The sequence below is a fragment of the Staurois parvus genome, unplaced genomic scaffold (assembly GCF_062004578.1).
Source record: "Staurois parvus isolate SC_StPar_1 unplaced genomic scaffold, SC_StPar_1.0 ptg001148l, whole genome shotgun sequence".
In the NCBI taxonomy this organism is placed as follows: domain Eukaryota; kingdom Metazoa; phylum Chordata; class Amphibia; order Anura; family Ranidae; genus Staurois; species Staurois parvus.
The window spans coordinates 23,587-42,117 of record NW_028318944.1 but is presented as its reverse complement, the minus strand read 5'-3'; the positions used below and the strand labels follow the sequence as shown (position 1 = coordinate 42,117).

The following is an 18,531-nucleotide window of genomic DNA, read 5'->3' as shown; positions in this document are numbered from 1 at the left end:
CAACATCAGACCCCGACCGCTCCAGCCCTGGCAGACTGATCACACCAAAACCCTCAAACGACAAAGTCGTGCCCTGGAGCGACTATGGCACAAAACCAAATCCCAACAAGCCTTCACCAGCTACAAATCTGCCTTCCGCACCTACACCTCCTCCCTCCATGCTGCCAAACAGGCCTACTTCTTGACCCTCATCAAGGCCCTCTCCTCCAATCCTCGCCGACTCTTCTCTGCCTTCAACTCTCTACTCTCTCCACCCCCACCTCCACCCAGCACCTCACTCACTGCCCTTGAGATTGCCAATCACTTCAAAAACAAGATTGACACAATTCGCAAGGACATTGCCACAACTCACACGCCCTCTCAACCCGTCCCCTCTCACACAGCTACCCCCTTATCCCCCCTCCCCCTCGACATAACCCGCAGGGACTTCGTCGCTGCTCAAACTCTCTCCAACCCCCTTCACCCTCACTCAGCTACCCCCTCATCACCCCTCTCCCACGGCCCCACCACTGCTCTGACCTCCTCTTCCACCCCACCCTACATCCCTCATACTGAAGCTCCCCCAACACTCCACACCTTTGACCTTACTACCATCGAGGAAGTCTCCAAGATCCTCTCTGATGCCCGCCTCACCACCTGCCCCCTCGACCCTATCCCCTCACAACTCCTACGACCTTCCTCCTCCTCCATCCTACGCTCCCTCACCCACACCTTCAATCTCTCCCTCTCCTCAGGCACTTTCCCCTCCCCTCTGAAACATGCACACATCACCCCCATACTTAAAAAGCCCTCCCTGGACCCCAATGACCCGAACAACCTCATACCCATCTCCCTGCTCCCATTTACATCTAAACTCCTCGAGCGCCTAGTCTACACCCGCCTGTGCTCTCACCTCAACGACAACAACCTCCTCGATCCCCTACAGTCCGGCTTCCGTCCCCTACACTCCACCGAAACTGCCTTACTCAAACTCTCCAACGACCTGCTAACCGCCAAAGCTAATGGCCATTATTCAGTGCTCCTACTCCTTGACCTCTCTGCGGCCTTCGACACAGTCGACCACCCCCTCCTCCTCAAAAAACTACACTCCCTCGGCCTCAGAGATTCTGCTCTCTCCTGGCTCTCATCCTACCTGTCACAACGCTCCTTCAGCGTTACCTATAATGCTACCACCTCCCCCTCACTCCCCCTCTCTGTTGGGGTCCCTCAAGGCTCTGTCCTCGGACCCCTTCTCTTCTCCATCTATACCTCCTCCCTTGGCCAACTCATACACTCTCACGGCTTCAACTACCACCTCTATGCCGACGAACAACAAATCTCTCAACCCCCCACCTCACCCCCTTGGTCTCAGCCCGAATCACACACCTACTGAGCGACATATCAGACTGGATGTCGCTCCACTTCCTTAAATTGAACCTCTCCAAAACCGAGTTTCTTGTCTTCCCCCCAGCCCGGACACCACCCCCCATTGATTTCTCCGTCACATCCAACAACGCTACCATCAAACCCGCCCTGCAGGCCAGAGTACTGGGTGTCATTCTGGACTCCAACCTATCCTTCCAGCCCCAAGTCCAATCTTTAACAAACTCGTGCAGACTCCACCTCCGCAACATCGCCAAAATCTGCACGTTCCTAACCCCAGAAACCACTAAACAGCTCATCCACTCCCTCATCATATCACGACTCGACTACTGCAACTCCCTCCTCACTGGCCTGCCTCGCCGCTGGCTATCCCCGCTTCAGTCGATCCTGAATACGGCTGCCAGACTCATTCACCTTTCCAACCGCTCCGTCTCCGCCACCCCCCTCTGCCAATCCCTCCACTGGCTTCCGATTGCGCAACGGATCAAATTCAAAATCCTAACGCTGACATACAAAGCTGTCCACCATACTGCCCCGTACTACATCTCTGACCTAATATCCAAGTACCGCCCAGCACGCACACTCCACTCCTCACAAGACCTCCTTCTCTCTAGTTCCCTGGTCTCCTCCTCCCATGCCCGCCTCCAGGACTTCTCCAGGGTGTCACCCATCCTCTGGAACTCCCTGCCCCAACCCATCAGATTATCACCTACTCTCCTCTCCTTTAGGCGCACCCTGAAAACCCATCTCTTCAGGGAAGCCTACCCCATCCCCTGCTAACTTGCCGACCTCCTCCACTCTTCCTACCACTCCATCCCCCACAGCTATCTCCTCCTGTGCCACCATCCCCTCCCTCCTAGATTGTAAGCTCGAAAGAGCAGGGCCCTCGATCCCCTCATGTATCGCATTGTATTGGTATTGTTCTGTCACATGTTCTGTCTCCCTTTGTAATGTACAGCGCTGAGCGAACTATTGGCGCTTTATAAATACTGTATAATAATAATAATAAATTAACCTAGTTGGTCATCCTAAAACAGGAAGTCACCTTATTACCCTACTTGGTCATCATAGAACAGGAAGTCCCTTTGTTACCCTACTTGGTCGTCGTAGAACTGGAAGTCCAGTTATTACCCTACAAGGTCGTCATAGAACAGGAATTCCCTTTGTTACCTTACTTGGTCGTCGTAGAACAGGAAGTCCCTTTATTATCCTACTTAGTCATCCTAAAACAGGAAGTCCCTTTATTACCCTACTTGGTCATCCTATAACAGGAAGTCCCTTTATTACCCTACATGGCTGTCGTAGAAAAGCAAGTTCTGTTATTGCCCTATATGGCTGTGGTAAAACAGGAAGCCCAGTTTTTACTCTATATGGTCATTGTAAAACAGGGAGTCCTGTTAGTATTATATATGGCCGTTCTAGAGCAAGGAATTCTGTTTATATACAGACACAAAATATATATATACATATATACACACACACTATATATGGTCATCCCTGTTCTAGCACAACCATATATGGCAAAAACAGAACTTCCTGTCCTAGGACACCCATATATGGTAATACCAAGTCTCTGTGTGTGCGTTCACTTTTCTGTTTAATAATTTCCTACATTATATGGAAGTATATATGACTCATGGAATCCCTCTATGTGAGAGAAGGACCTTAGCCTCTTCCTTCACTGCTGTAGACACTAAAGAGAAGCAGGTCACTTGACAGGGGGTGACGTACCGAGGAGGTGACACGCCAACAACGCATGCGGGTGACTTTGAAGCTGCCTTCCTTCATTTGCTCGTTGGGGAGTTTCACTTGAAAGTTGAGTTCATTGTTTCCGGCGCTCACGATCACGTGACAACCCTTTTCCGGGAAGTCGGTGATACAGGGCTCAAACTTCAGATACCCGTAATACTTCAATGTCTGTGCCAACTGGATGAACTGTGCCAAGAAGGAGGGAGAGTACAGTTTGATCAAAAGACACTTCACAGCAAAAGGTATAAATCCCTGGGCAATCCTAGTGTGATGAAAGGTTGAGGCCACACAGGTGGGAGGGCTCATGGTAATATAGCCTACTTGCCAATCTCAGAATATTGAACAATTTGACCATGCAACTGGAGGTTATGGCCAATCTCAGTATGGTATGGACCATAAAGCAGGAGGTCATACAATAATATCCTGTAACTCACTGGCCTAGCTCAACAATGGTTTTGCCAATACAGCTGGAGGCCACACAGTGACCCACTGGCCAATTTCAACAGTTCTCCACCCCCGTCCACCTACAGACATAACTGCCCTATCTCCCCTTGGACAGGCGTACTCCCCTCCTATGGGTGTTATATGACCCCCTTGGAACATACCTCCTTCTTGGAGACTTTCTCCTGCAGAGATTTGAGCTGTCGATGTTGCTCTTTGTTCACCTGTATCCAGCCACGCTCAATATCGCTGACCGTCTGACAAAAGTGGAGAAGTGTGACAATCATGTAGCTGGAACAATCAGAGAACCCCTCCACCCCAGAACCCGGCCCCAAAGCTGGAGACCTCTGCCTGTCTACAACCAATCTCTCCTCCGCCGTGGTCATTTTGTTTCCCATTCTGCGATTTGGAGATGAAAATGAACCTGTGACAACTGTGGCCAACCGGTCACCAGTTAATCTGTAACTGACCACTGACACCTAACTCCTTGGACAATGTATACCCCAGCAATGACGCTAATCCTAACTCAGCAAACTGTGCGTACTGCCACCATTCTTATAGCCCTAGACCAGTGGTCTCCAAATTGTGACCCAGGGGCCAGATGGGGCCCTTTACATGCTTTTATCTGGCCCTTGGGGCACTATTTCATATACTGATATCAACACTTGGGTGTAATTCCCCCCACTTACACTAATGAAGGGGGCACAACTCCTTCAAATGACACCAACAATAGGGCACAACGTGAAACAAATGATAGGGTCCAATGACATCAATGGTGGGGCAGAATTCCTCCCACTGACACCAAACAAAGGGGTATTATTTTTTTCCTACTCACATCGGGACCTTTTCTACTCCCACTGGCTGCAGTCTGGCCCTTGAAAAGTCTGTAGGAGAGTAAACTGGCCCTTTTATTTAGAAAGATTGGAGACCCCTGCCCTAGACAATCTGTACCCAAAGTGGTCTCCAACTCCTAACTCCCTAGACCATCGGTGCTAACCTGTGGCCCTCCAGGTGTCGCAGAACTACAAGTCCAATCATGCATCTGCCTTTGGGAGTCATGCTTTTAACTGTCAGCATTGCAATGCCTCACGGGATTTGTAGTTCCACAACAGCTAGAGGGCAACAGTTTGAGCACCCATGCCACAGACAATGTGTACCCAGAACTTCCACTAAGCCCACCGCCCTAGACAATGTGTACCCAGAACTTCCACCCATTCCCACCTCCCTAGACAATGTGTACCCAGAACTTCCACTAAGCCCACCTCCCTAGAAAATGTGTACCCAGAACTTCCACTAATCCCACCTCCCTAGATAATGTGTACCCAGAACTTCCACTAATCCCGTTTCCCTAGACAATGTGTACCCAGAACTTCCACCCATTCCCATCTCCCTAGACAATGTGTACCCAGAACTTCCACCCATTCCCACCTCCCTAGACAATGTGTACCCAGAACTTCCACCCATTCCCACCTCCCTAGACAATATGTACCCAGAACGTCCACTAATCTCGCCTCCCTAGACAATGTGTACCCAGAACTTCCACCCATTCCCACCTCCCTAGACAATGTGTACCCAGAACTTCCACTAATCCCACCTCCCTAGACAATGTGTACCCAGAACTTCCACCCATTCCCACCTCCCTAGACAATGTGTACCCAGAACTTCCACTAAGCCCACCTCCCTAGAAAATGTGTACCCAGAACTTCCACTAATCCCACCTCCCTAGATAATGTGTACCCAGAACTTCCACTAATCCCGTTTCCCTAGACAATGTGTACCCAGAACTTCCACCCATTCCCATCTCCCTAGACAATGTGTACCCAGAACTTCCACCCATGCCCACCTCCCTAGACAATATGTACCCAGAACGTCCACTAATCTCGCCTCCCTAGACAATGTGTACCCAGAACTTCCACCCATTCCCACCTCCCTAGACAATGTGTACCCAGAACTTCCACTAATCCCACCTCCCTAGACAATGTGTACCCATAACTTGCACTAAGCCCACCTCCCTAGAAAATGTGTACCCAGAATTTCCACCCATTCCCACCTCCCTAGACAATGTGTACCCAGAACTTCCACCCATTCCCACCTCCCTAGACAATGTGTACCCAGAACTTCCACCCATTCCCACCTCCCTAGACAATGTGTACCCAGAGCTTCCACTAATCCCGCCTCCCTAGACAATGTGTACCCAGAACTTCCACCCATTCCCACCTCCCTAGACAATGTGTACCCAGAGCATCCACTAATCCCACCTCCCTAGACAATGTGTACCCAGAACTTCTACTAATCCCACCTCCCTAGACAATGTGAACCTAGAACTGCCTAATCCCAGCTCCCCAGATAATGTGTCTCTAGTACTGCCACTAATCCAAACCCCTAGACAATGTGAATCCAGATCTGCCTCATCCTAATCTGCTAGCCAACATGTACTCAGAGCTGCCACTACTCCTAATTTACTAGACAAGGAGTACCCCAGTGCGGCCACTAATCATTGCTCCCCAGGCATGTCCTTCATAGGCTGTAGGACTCCAGTCTTACTCCATAAATCCACAGAGGCGACGTACCTGAGCATACAAGAGATTCAGGCCCACTCTGCTTTCCATGACGTCCTCATCATATGAGGAATCCCAGTAACTATAGGAAGAAAACTCAACATGAGAAATGACCAGTAAATGACAGATCTATGGATCCAAAGAGTTAAAACAATCATCATATGAGGATATTAGAGCTGTACCATCCTTAACATTACCACATCAGACTCATGTCTAACCAATGACATCATCATGAGAATGTTTGGAGATTCATCCCTAACATCACCAGACTAGGAAGTCCAGAGACCTAAAACTAGCATCACTATCATCATCCAAGAAACCTGAGAGCGGTCATCTGATGAGAAAGTTTGGAGATTCATCAATAACATAATTGCACCAGAAGATCCAGAGACTGAAACAAACAGCTATCAAAACACAAGAAAACAAAGCTGTAACATATCATGAGAAGGTTCAGAGATCCATAACATCACCACCAGACGATCCAGAGACCTACTTCACTACCAACCACAAGAAACCCGAGAACTGTATTCTCTCAGAAGATTCAGAGATCCATCTCTAACATCACCACTAGACCAGAGGATCTAGAGACCTACATCACTATCAACCACAAGAAACCTGAGAATTGTATCATCTCAGGAGAAGGTTCAGAGATCCATCCTTAACATCACCACCAGGCCAGAAGATCCAGAGACCTACATTACTAACAACTACAAGAAGCCTGAGAGCTAAATCATCTCAGGAGAAGGTTCTAATATCACCACCAGACTACATTACTATCAACTAAAAGAAACTTGAGCGCTGTAGTATCTCTCAAGAAGGTTGCAGATCCATCTCTAACATCACCACCAGACCAGAAGATCCAGAGACCTAGATCGCTACCAACTACAAGAAACCTGAGAGCTGTATCAACTCAGGAGAAGATTCCAAGATCCATTCCGAACATCAACCACCAGACCAGAAGATCCAGAGACCTACATCACTATCAACTACAAGAAACCTGAGAGCTGTATCAACTCAGGAGAAGATTCCAGGATCCATTCCGAACATCAACCACCAGACCAGAAGATCCAGAGACCTACATCACTATCAACTACAAGAAACCTGAGAGCTGAATCATCTCTTTGGCTCAGGAGAAGGTTTGGAGATTCATCCCTAACATCACCACCAGACCAGAAGATCCAGAGACCTACATCACTGTCAGGGCTCCCAGGTGTGACCAGAGATGTGTGACTGACGCAGGGAAACGCAGACCTCAGATATGTTATAAACAATATAATTTATTAACACTAACAATACAAACATAAACGCAGTGCAATACTAAACATAATACAGTGCAAACAAACCAAACCAAACCACCCACAGATAAAAGTACATACAAGCAAGCGTCGTCAGGCAGGCCGGGTCAATATCAATAGGGCAGGTAGGTACAGGGGGAGCAAGCGGAGATTGGTCAGGGTCACAAGCCAGGGATCAGAACAGGTAGCAAGCAGCGTGGTACAGAGGGTCAGACAGAGGGATGGTCAGGAGCGAGCCGGGATCAGAGCAGGAGAAGTCAGCAGCGGTTCAGAAACAGGATGCAGGACAGAAACAGGATGCAGGACAGAAACAGGATGCAGGACAGAAACAGGATGCAGGGCCCAGGACAAACACACACCAAGGCAGAGTCTGTGGGTCTGGCCATCCCTTAAATACCCCAGCATAATCAGTTACAGGTGTTAGCTGGCTGCAAAGTTGAGTCTCTGATTGCTGGGAACACCCGCTGGCCAGCCCTGGTACTGCAGATCAAAAGGCAGGTGAGTCCCACCATAGCTGGCCAGTCCATTCATGACAGTACCCCCCCCCTCAAGGAGCGGCCTCAGGACGCTCCAAACAGTCCTAGCTGGGAAAAATGTTCCACCGCCCGGGTCTGGTAACTGGCGGGATATCAAAGACTGGCACACCGGGCAGGACTCCGGGCAGTGGTACACCGGGCAGAGGCACATCGGGCTGGACTCCGGGCAGAGGCACATCGGGCTGGACTCCGGGCAGAGGCACATCGGGCTGGACTCCGGGCAGAGGCACATCGGGCTGGACTCCGGGCAGAGGCACATCGGGCTGGACTCCGGGCAGAGGCACATCGGGCTGGACTCCGGGCAGAGGCACATCGGGCTGGACTCCGGGCAGAGGCACATCGGGCTGGACTCCGGGCAGAGGCACATCGGGCTGGACTCCGGGCAGAGGCACATCGGGCTGGACTCCGGGCAGAGGCACATCGGGCTGGACTCCGGGCAGAGGCACATCGGGCAGAGGCACTCCGGGCAGAGGCACATCGGGCAGAGGCACACCGGGCAGAGGCACACCGGGCAGAGGCACACCGGGCAGAGGCACACCGGGCAGAGGCACATCGGGCAGAGGCACATCGGGCAGAGGCACATCGGGCTGGACTCCGGGCAGAGGCACATCGGGCAGGACCCCGGGCAGAGGCACATCGGGCTACCAGGCGGAGCGACAGGCATCGGGCCCCCAGGCGGGGCGACAGGCATCGGGCCCCCAGGCGGGGCGACAGGCATCGGGCCCCCAGGCGGGGCGACAGGCATCGGACCCCCAGGCGGAGCGGCGGGCGCCGGACCCCCAGGCGGAGCGGCGGGCGCCGGACCCCCAGGCGGAGCGGCGGGCGCCGGACCCCCAGGCGGAGCGGCGGGCGCCGGACCCCCAGGCGGAGCGGCGGGCGCCGGACCCCCAGGCGGAGCGGCGGGCGCCGGACCCCCAGGCGGAGCGGCGGGCGCCGGACCCCCAGGCGGAGCGGCGGGCGCCGGACCCCCAGGCGGAGCGGCGGGCGCCGGACCCCCAGGCGGAGCGGCGGGCGCCGGACCCCCAGGCGGAGCGGCGGGCGCCGGACCCCCAGGCGGAGCGGCGGGCGCCGGACCCCCAGGCGGAGCGGCGGGCGCCGGACCCCCAGGCGGAGCGGCGGGCGCCGGACCCCCAGGCGGAGCGGCGGGCGCCGGACCCCCAGGCGGAGCTACAGGTCTCGGGCCCCCAGGCGGAGCGGCGGGCGCCGGACCCCCAGATGGAGCGACAGGTCTCGGGCCCCCAGACGAAGCGGCGGGCACCGAGTCGTCTGGCAAGACTGCGGGCACCGAGTCGTCTGGCAAGACTGCGGGCACCGAGTCGTCTGGCAAGACTGCGGGCACCGAGTCGTCTGGCAAGACTGCGGGCACCGAGTCGTCTGGCAAGACTGCGGGCACCGAGTCGTCTGGCAAGACTGCGGGCACCGAGTCGTCTGGCAAGACTGCGGGCACCGAGTCGTCTGGCAAGACTGCGGGCACCGAGTCGTCTGGCAAGACTGCGGGCACCGAGTCGACTGGCGGAACAGCGGGCACCGAGTCGTCTGGCAAGACAGTGGGCACCGGGTCATCAGGTATCGGATTGTCTGGCTCGACAGCGGGCATCGGGTCACCAGGTATGACAGCGGGCACTGGGTCACCAGGCATCAGGTCATCTGGCTTGCCAGCGGGCACCGCGTCATCTGGCAAGGCAGTGGGCACCGGGTCACCAGGTATGACAGCGGGATCTGAGTCAATTGGCACGACAGCGGGCACTGGATCAGGTACCGGATCATCTGGATCAACAGCGGGCATCGAGTCAACTGGCCTGATAGGATCGTCGGGCTGGATCAGTTCATCATGCTGAGTAGCGGCATCATGCTGAGTAGCGGCATCAGGCTGAGGAGAGGCTTCAGGCTGAGGAGAGGCTTCAGGCTGAGGAGAGGCTTCAGGCTGAGGAGAGGCTTCAGGCTGAGGAGAGGCTTCAGGCTGAGGAGAGGCTTCAGGCTGAGGAGAGGCTTCAGGCTGAGGAGAGGCTTCAGGCTGAGGAGAGGCTTCAGGCTGAGGAGAGGCATCAGGCTGAGGAGAGGCATCAGGCTGAGGAGAGGCATCAGGCTGAGGAGAGGCATCAGGCTGAGGAGAGGCATCAGGCTGAGGAGAGGCATCAGGCTGAGGAGAGGCATCAGGCTGAGGAGAGGCATCAGGCTGAGGAGAGGCATCAGGCTGAGGAGAGGCATCAGGCTGAGGAGAGGCTTCAGGCTGAGGAGAGGCTTCAGGCTGAGGAGAGGCATCAGGCTGAGGAGAGGCATCAGGCTGAGGAGAGGCTTCAGGCCGAAGAGAGGCTTCAGGCCGCGTAGAGGCTTCAGGCCGAGTAGAGGCTTCAGGCCGAGTAGAGGCTTCAGGCCGAGTAGAGGCTTCAGGCCGAGTAGAGGCTTCAGGCCGAGTAGAGGCTTCAGGCCGAGTAGAGGCTTCAGGCCGAGTAGAGGCTTCAGGCCGAGTAGAGGCTTCAGGCCGAGTAGAGGCTTCAGGCTGAGTCACGGAAGGCAGGTTCACCGGTTTGGATACTGGCAGGATGGTATTGGTTGGAAAGAATTTTCGCTTTTTTCTGGTTTTAACTACTGGAGCACTGCAAGTAAACGCAGGTCTGCAAACGAATGGAGCAGCTGGAGACAGAGAAAAACTGGAGGATGGAACAGGAGAGGGAGCAGTTGCTACAGAGGGCTTTTTTACAGGGTTAAAGGCAGGATAGGTGCAGCGAGTGGGAACAGGGTACTGACATGCGGTAGATAGCCAAGTATACTGGGCTGTAACTGGAGGAGCTGGTGGGAATACAGGAGTAGAGTTAGAAGCAGGACTGGGTCTTTGTAAGCTGACTGAGGCTGGGTGCAACAAGTCTGTCCATGTCTGCAGTAGGGGTTGAACAAAGCTGAGCTTACACAAAGCCTGTCTGGTCAATGACTGCACTGCGTTTATACAATCTCTTAGTGTCTGTGGTGAACATGTGGAATAACGCTCCAGAAAGTAACCCACATTATCCTCTAATAACCACACCAGGGACTCTACCTGGTCTGCACTAAATGGTGGCAAAAATTCATCCCTGCATTCGGGGGAACCAGATGAAACCAACTCAACACAAACCTGAATCAATGGCTGCACCATAGAGAAATCTGTGCCCTGATCTACTAGAACATGAGCGAGCCGTATACATTCTAGCAGTTCATCCCGGGGATACTCCTTCAGAGTCTGATAAGCATACTCTCTGTCATCAAGCACTAGCAGAGATAAATACTCAACCTCATCCAGATCCATCCTTCCCATCAACAAACCAAGATGGCTTCCCTGTGCAGCCACTTCTGGTCAGGATTGGCCTTGGTGTAATGTCAGGGCTCCCAGGTGTGACCAGAGATGTGTGACTGACGCAGGGAAACGCAGACCTCAGATATGTTATAAACAATATAATTTATTAACACTAACAATACAAACATAAACGCAGTGCAATACTAAAACATAACACAGTGCAAACAAACCCAACCAAACCACCCACAGATAACAGTACATACAAGCAAGCGTCGTCAGGCAGGCCGGGTCAATATCAATAGGGCAGGTAGGTACAGGGGGAGCAAGCGGAGATTGGTCAGGGTCACAAGCCAGGGATCAGAACAGGTAGCAAGCAGCGTGGTGCAGAGGGTCAGACAGAGGGATGGTCAGGAGCGAGCCGGGATCAGAGCAGGAGAAGTCAGCAGCGGTTCAGAAACAGGATGCAGGACAGAAACAGGATGCAGGACAGAAACAGGATGCAGGACAGAAACAGGATGCAGGGCCCAGGACAAACACACACCAAGGCAGAGTCTGTGGGTCTGGCCATCCCTTAAATACCCCAGCATAATCAGTTACAGGTGTTAGCTGGCTGCAAAGTTGAGTCTCTGATTGCTGGGAACACCCGCTGGCCAGCCCTGGTACTGCAGATCAAAAGGCAGGTGAGTCCCACCATAGCTGGCCAGTCCATTCCTGACAATCACTATCAACTACAAGAAACCTGAGAGCTGTATCATCTCTGGAGAAGGTTTGGAGATCCATCCCTAACATCACCACCAGACCAGAAGATTCAGAGACCTACATCACTATCAACTACAAGACACCTGAGAGCTGTATCATCTCATCATCCCAGGAGAAGGTTTGGAGATTCATCCTTAATAGCACCACTAGACCAGAAGATCTACAGACCTACATCACTATCAACTACAAGAAACCTGAGAGCTGTATCAACTCAGGAGAACATTCTGAGATCCATTCTGAACATCCAACACCAGACCAGAAGATCCAGAGACCTACAGCACTATCAACTACAAGAAACCTGAGAGCTGTATCAAGCTGTTTCAGCTACATGGAAATTGAAATCATGTCTTCTGATGGGAAGGTTCTGAAAGCCATCCCCAACATTACCAGAGCAAAAAATTTAGAGACTGAAATAAACATTATTGTCAACATGACTTTTATTATTATATAACAGTGATGGCGAACCTTTTTGAGCCCGAGTGCCCAAAACTGCAACACAAACCAACTTTTTTATTTCAAAGTGCCAACACTGCAATTAACCACTTGCCTACCTGGACGCACTGACAGACGGCACTGATCGGTGGCACTGCTGGGCATCATTGATGGGTGGCACTGATGGGCAGCACTGATGGGCGACACTGCTGGGCACTGACAGGTGGCACTGCTGGGCAGCACTGACGGGTGGCACTGCTGGGCAGCACTGACAGGCGGCACTGCTGGGCACTGACGGGTGACACTGCTGGGCACTGATGGGTGACACTGCTGGGCACTGCTGGGCATCACTGATGGGCGACACTGCTGGGCACTGACAGGTGGCACTGCTGGGCAGCACTGACAGGCGACACTGCTGGGCAGCACTGACAGGCGACACTGCTGGGCAGCACTGACAGGCGACACTGCTGGGCACTGATGGGTGACACTGCTGGGCATCATTGATGGGTGGCACTGATGGGCGATACTGCTGGGCACTGACATGTGGCACTGCTGGGCACTGATGGATGGCACTGCTGGGCATCATTGATGGATGGCACTGATGGGCGACACTGCTGGGCACTGACAGGCGACACTGCTGGGCACTGATGGATGACACTGCAAGCAGTTAATCTCACCTCTGGCAGCGTCGGTGTGGCTTCCAACCCAGCAGCTCATTCCCATCCACTCTGAACAAGTTGCCCCTGGCCCCGGAGCAGTGTGGGAGCAGTGTGGGAGCCTCTTCCTCTCTTCCGCGCCAATCCCCGGGTACATCACCCCTGGTGCCAGAGCCGCATTGGAGCCGTTTCCTCTCGTCCACGCCCACCCTGGCCCCAGAGACATGTGGGAAATGTAGTTTGATGGGGATCCAGTGTGGACGAGATCTGGATGGCCGGTCCATGCGCGCTCATCATCCTCTTCTTCCTGGCGTGCCCACTGAGATGGCTCTGCGTGCCAGCTCTGGCAGGCGTGCCATAGGTTCGCCATCACTGTTATATAGGAAGACTCTTCAACACCATCACTCATTCGAGACTAGATGGCATGTTGAGCGGTCACTGTATATATGTACGCTGACCAGGGAAAACAGATGTGATTTGACACTGTGGTGGGAGGAGGACATGGACATGTGTAGATCAGTCATCCACAGATGTACAGCAGAGGGTCTGTGTATGAACACTTGAGGTCAACACAATGCCAGCGTCCTCCTGGCTGTATAGACAAAAAAACAAGCAATGTACAAAAATAAGCATCTGGTGTAACCTACCCTACTGGTAACTGTGAAGGTATCATCTCTCCATCTATGGTTGATATGTGTTGATGACATTCATTTTAAGATGTAATCAGAGGAATTTACCTTTTCCGGAGAATAATCTTGTATTCTCTACTGCGGAGACTGGTCACTGACACATATGGCAGTTCGAACTCTTGCAGCTTCCGAACAACTGCAGAGGGAGGACAATTCTGTGAGGATCAGCGACACCCGCCAACAGGCCACCCTGACTACCCACTGCAGACTATCCTCCCCCACCGCCAGGGCGCAAGGCCTCCCCGACCCCCTCCACCGGCAGGGCGCAAGGCCTCCCCGACCCCCTCCACCGGCAGGGCGCAAGGCCTCCCCGACCCCCTCCACCGGCAGGGCGCAAGGCCTCCCCGACCCCCTCCACCGGCAGGGAGCAAGGCCTCCCCGACCCCCTCCACCGGCAGGGAGCAAGGCCTCCCCGACCCCCTCCACCGGCAGGGAGCAAGGCCTCCCCGACCCCCTCCTCCGGCAGGGCGCAAGGCCTCCTTGACCCTCTCCACCGGCAGGGTGCAAGGCTTCCCCGACCCCCTCCACCAGCATGGCGCAGGTCTCCTTGACCCCCTCCACCGCAGGGCGCAAGGCCTCCTTGACCCTCTCCACCGGCAGGGCGCAAGGCCTCCCCGACCCCCTCCACCGGCAGGGCGCAAGGCCTCCCCGACCCCCTCCACCGGCAGGGCGCAAGGCCTCCCCCAACCCCCTCCACCGGCAGGGCGCAAGGCCTCCCCGACCCCCTCCACCGGCAGGGCGCAAGGCCTCCCCCGACCCCCTCCAAACCACCAACCCACAGGCCTCCCCGATCCCTTCTAAACCACCAACCCACAGCGCACATGAACCACCCACCTGCAAGTTACAGACCTCCCAACCACTCATATCAGCAGGGCGCAGCCCTCCCCACCACCAAATCTTTCCCTTTCGTGTAATGCAAAAAATTATATAATTGTTCCCGTACGGTATACATATATATGCAGACTTACAGGAGAACGAGCCATCTGCTCCATCTTTAATGAGGTACAGGCTAAAGTAACCAATCAGCTCCTCTGGAAGGTCCAATTTGGTGGTGACTGCCTGTGAGTGGAGAGTAAAAGAACAATCAGTTATAAGGTGCAGGAACAATATAGGTGTACATCTATACCTCTATCCCTTTTATATACATACAGATCACAGTGCATTATACAGATAGCTCTAGACCTATTAGTATATACATATATAATATTGTATATTATATGTACTGTATAAAACAAATTTACCAAGAAAACCATTTTTTGGAGTCCATGGAGGGCACGAGAATTCATATACTGTCTGGGTATACTGCCACCTACAGAAGACTTGGACATTGACCAAACAAAAAGAAGGCTAGCCTAGGACTGAAGGGTGGGAAATAGCCCCCCTCCCAAAAAAAAAAAAAAAAAAACCAGACAAAAACAAAACAGAACCGAGCCTGAAGGACCTTATACTCGAAGTTGACATATCAGGAAGCCTGAACATTCATCTGGTAAAACTTAGAGAACATGTGAACAGAAAACTAGTTGGCAGCCTTGCAAATACGAGACAGCTGCCCCAAGAAGCACTTACAGACCTAGCAGATTGTGCCGCAACAATAAAAGGGTGGCACCAGATCCTTGAGACCATAAGCTTGAACAATGGTCTTTCTCGAGAAATGGTAGAACAAGAAGCTGGGTGGCGCTCATGGGAACCATCAGGAATAACAAAGTCAGTCATTCTATGAAGTGGTGGCTTTGAGGTGAACCCTCATAGTTCAAACTACACCCTGGCAATGGAAGGAAATCTCCCTCTGATAAACTGGAGCCAGGGACAAGCTGTTCTTTGGTGGTAGAAAAATCAGTCTTCTTAAGGACTGGACTGACATGTCCCGTAACAGTAGAATGTTGTGTTGAAGGGTTCTGCAGAGAAACTGGGCAAATGGGACTTGAAGGACATCAGCCCCAGGGCTCTCACACAGAAGCAGTCAGGCAACTCCTGGACAGAAGAATCTGGACGTGGGGAGACTGAAGTTTCTTCTGGGGAAGGAAAAAAAAATCTGAGTTGAGCTTTGCCTTGGATTACACCAAGATATTCCAAGAGCGGAGTCAGTTCCAGCGCCAACTTCTGAAGGTTCAGGACCTGGCCAAACCTCTGCAAGGTCTGAATGATCAGGGCTACAATGTCCACCAGAGCCTGTGTCAACTGTTCCTTTGGCAGGAGGTCATCTAGATATTCCAAAATAGGAATTCCCCGAGACTACAGTAAGGCTAATATTAGGTCTAGTACCACAGTGAAATTTTGAGGTGCAGAAGACAGCAGAGCCACAAACTGGCAGTACAGAGAGCCCACAGCTAAGCATAGGAATTGCTGATGTGCTAAAAAAAATGGGTACATGCCCTTGATTTCCACAGAGGCCTATGGCAGATCTGGTGATCTCCATGTGAACTTCTGGACCCGAAAGAAGGTCCACTAGGGCTGAATAGAGATCTGCTAATCTGTGTGGTGACACAAGCAGGTGGAACTAAATTGTAACCCCTGAGATCACCCCCCTCACCTAAGCAGGTTCTGATGTCCTCCACGTCTATCATGTTAAAGACGACTTGTCTGAGGGTTTGGGAGATTTGGGTCTGCAAGAGTTATGGGCAGAATGGGTGTCAGACGTGGGTCTCAGTTTTGAGTTTGAGACAGAGGATTAACAAAAAAGGACCTTTCTTGGTCTCCAGCAAGGGGTGGGCCTAAGGCTTCTTTGGCTGTGGAAGATAACTCTCGACACCTTTGGCATCTAGGACAGCCCGGAAGAGGTGTTCTCATTTAAAGGCCATACAGATTAGGTATGTTTTAGACACAGGCCCCACAGTCCAACACTTTAGGCAAAGTGTCCTACTCATGTCTACTGACATGTTCACCAACAGGAGGCTTGTATGGGTTATGAGGCTGAATCTCAACAACCCATCCACGCTGTAGCTGAAACCTGCAGGCATAGGTTCCAAAGGCTCTATGACCAAGGGATCAACTGCCATAGTGATCGGAAAGACAGTGTCTAGAGAGCCTTCACTCACTCAGAGGTGGAGTCCTTGTAGACAGGTTCATCCTCCAGTTGGATGGTAGATGCTAAGATGGGACACTGCCAGATCCTTTTTAATAAGGTCTTCTTCAAAGAGATACACTGATAGGTGCTTGGGAAACACAAGCATCTTGTCAAGATGTTACTGACCTCCAAAAAGAAAGAGGAGTATATGACTTTTTGAGTCCATCAATGGACGAGAAAGAAAGTACAGCAGCCAACCAATGTCCCATCTGTTTCCACAACCCCAGTGTCCTCACCTCAAGGACATCCTCGGTTTGGTCAGAGGTCAGGATGGTCACTTTCACCTTCTGCCCGTTAGAGAGGAAGACCTCTAGCTGCACCTCCTCTGTGGGAATCTGCTGAGTCTCCTGGGTGGGGGAAAAAAAAGACTGCAGTCAGCTACTGAATCCATCCCCCAAACATGCCCGACCCTCCTCCTCCACCATCCTTCATCCTCTACACCTCCACTGCCTGATCCTCAGCCTCCTCACTCTCCCCCATCACCTGAGACTAAATGTCCTTTGTAACACCATCTTCACCCTCTACACCACACGTACCTGATCCACAGCCTCCTCCTCCTCACCTGAGACCAACTGTCTTGTGTAACGACATCTCCAACCTCAACACCACACCTACCTGATACTCAGTCTCCTCCCCCATATGAGGGACCAACTGTCCTGTATAAGTCAGTCCTCTACAGGATCTTCAACCTCCTCCCCCACACCTGAAACCAACTGTCTTGTTCATACTGTCTTGTTCCATCTTCATCCTTTACACCTCCACATGATCCTAATTCAGTATCCCTCCTCCACTGGATCCTTATCCTCTGAGGATCCCATAGAGGATGAAGATCTGGTATGCTCTACGCCTCCTCTACTACATCCTCAGCCTTATCCTCTACACCTCCTCTACGGGATCCTCGTCCCCTACACCTCCTCTACGGGATGCTCGTCCCCTACGGGATCCTCGTCCCCTACACCTCCTCTACGGGATCCTCGTCCCCTACACCTCCTCTACGGGATCCTCGTCCCCTACGGGATCCTCGTCCCCTACACCTCCTCTACGGGATCCTCGTCCCCTACGGGATCCTCGTCCCCTACGCCTCCCCTACGGGATCCTCGTCCCCTACGCCTCCCCTACGGGATCCTCGTCCCCTACGCCTCCCCTACCGGATCCTCGTCCCCTACGCCACCCCTACCGGATCCTCGTCCCCTACGCCTCCCCTACCGGATCCTCGTCCCCTACGCCTCCCCTACCGGATCCTCGTCCCCTACGCCTCCCCTACCGGATCCTCGTCCCCTACGCCTCCCCTACCGGATCCTCGTGCCCTACGCCTCCCCTACCGGATCCTCGTCCCCTACGCCTCCTCTACCGGATCCTCGTCCCCTACGCCTCCTCTACCGGATCCTCGTCCCCTACGCCTCCTCTACCGGATCCTCGTCCCCTACGCCTCCTCTACCGGATCCTCGTCCCCTACGCCTCCTCTACCGGATCCTCGTCCTCCTCCCCTCTACCAGATCCTAATCCTCTACACCTTCTGTACCAGATGCTCATTTTCTACCGGATCCTCGCCCTCCACCCCTCCTCTACCGGATCCTCGCCCTCCACCCCTCCTCTACCGGATCCTCGCCCTCTACCGGATCCTCGCCCTCCCCCCCATACCTGAGACCAGTTGTCTTGTGTAACACCATCTCTGTCCTTTATACCACATCTACCTGATCCTAAGCCTCCTCCCCCATACCT

At 53.2% G+C, this 18,531-nt stretch overlaps 1 protein-coding gene across 1 annotated transcript in view; it reads right to left on the bottom strand.

Annotated features, from left to right (window-relative positions):
- The window catches only part of SNX17 (sorting nexin 17), a 42,540-nt gene that overhangs the window by 14,511 nt on the left and 9,498 nt on the right, over window positions 1-18,531 (bottom strand). Inside the window, exons 5-10 of the mRNA XM_089659326.1 lie at window positions 17,046-17,156; window positions 14,714-14,804; window positions 13,794-13,881; window positions 6,123-6,192; window positions 3,717-3,809; window positions 3,094-3,297 (exon numbers count right to left, since the gene is read on the bottom strand). Of these exons, the coding sequence (XP_089515452.1) occupies window positions 3,094-3,297; window positions 3,717-3,809; window positions 6,123-6,192; window positions 13,794-13,881; window positions 14,714-14,804; window positions 17,046-17,156 (657 nt within the window). The remainder of the gene's footprint in view (window positions 1-3,093; window positions 3,298-3,716; window positions 3,810-6,122; window positions 6,193-13,793; window positions 13,882-14,713; window positions 14,805-17,045; window positions 17,157-18,531) is intronic.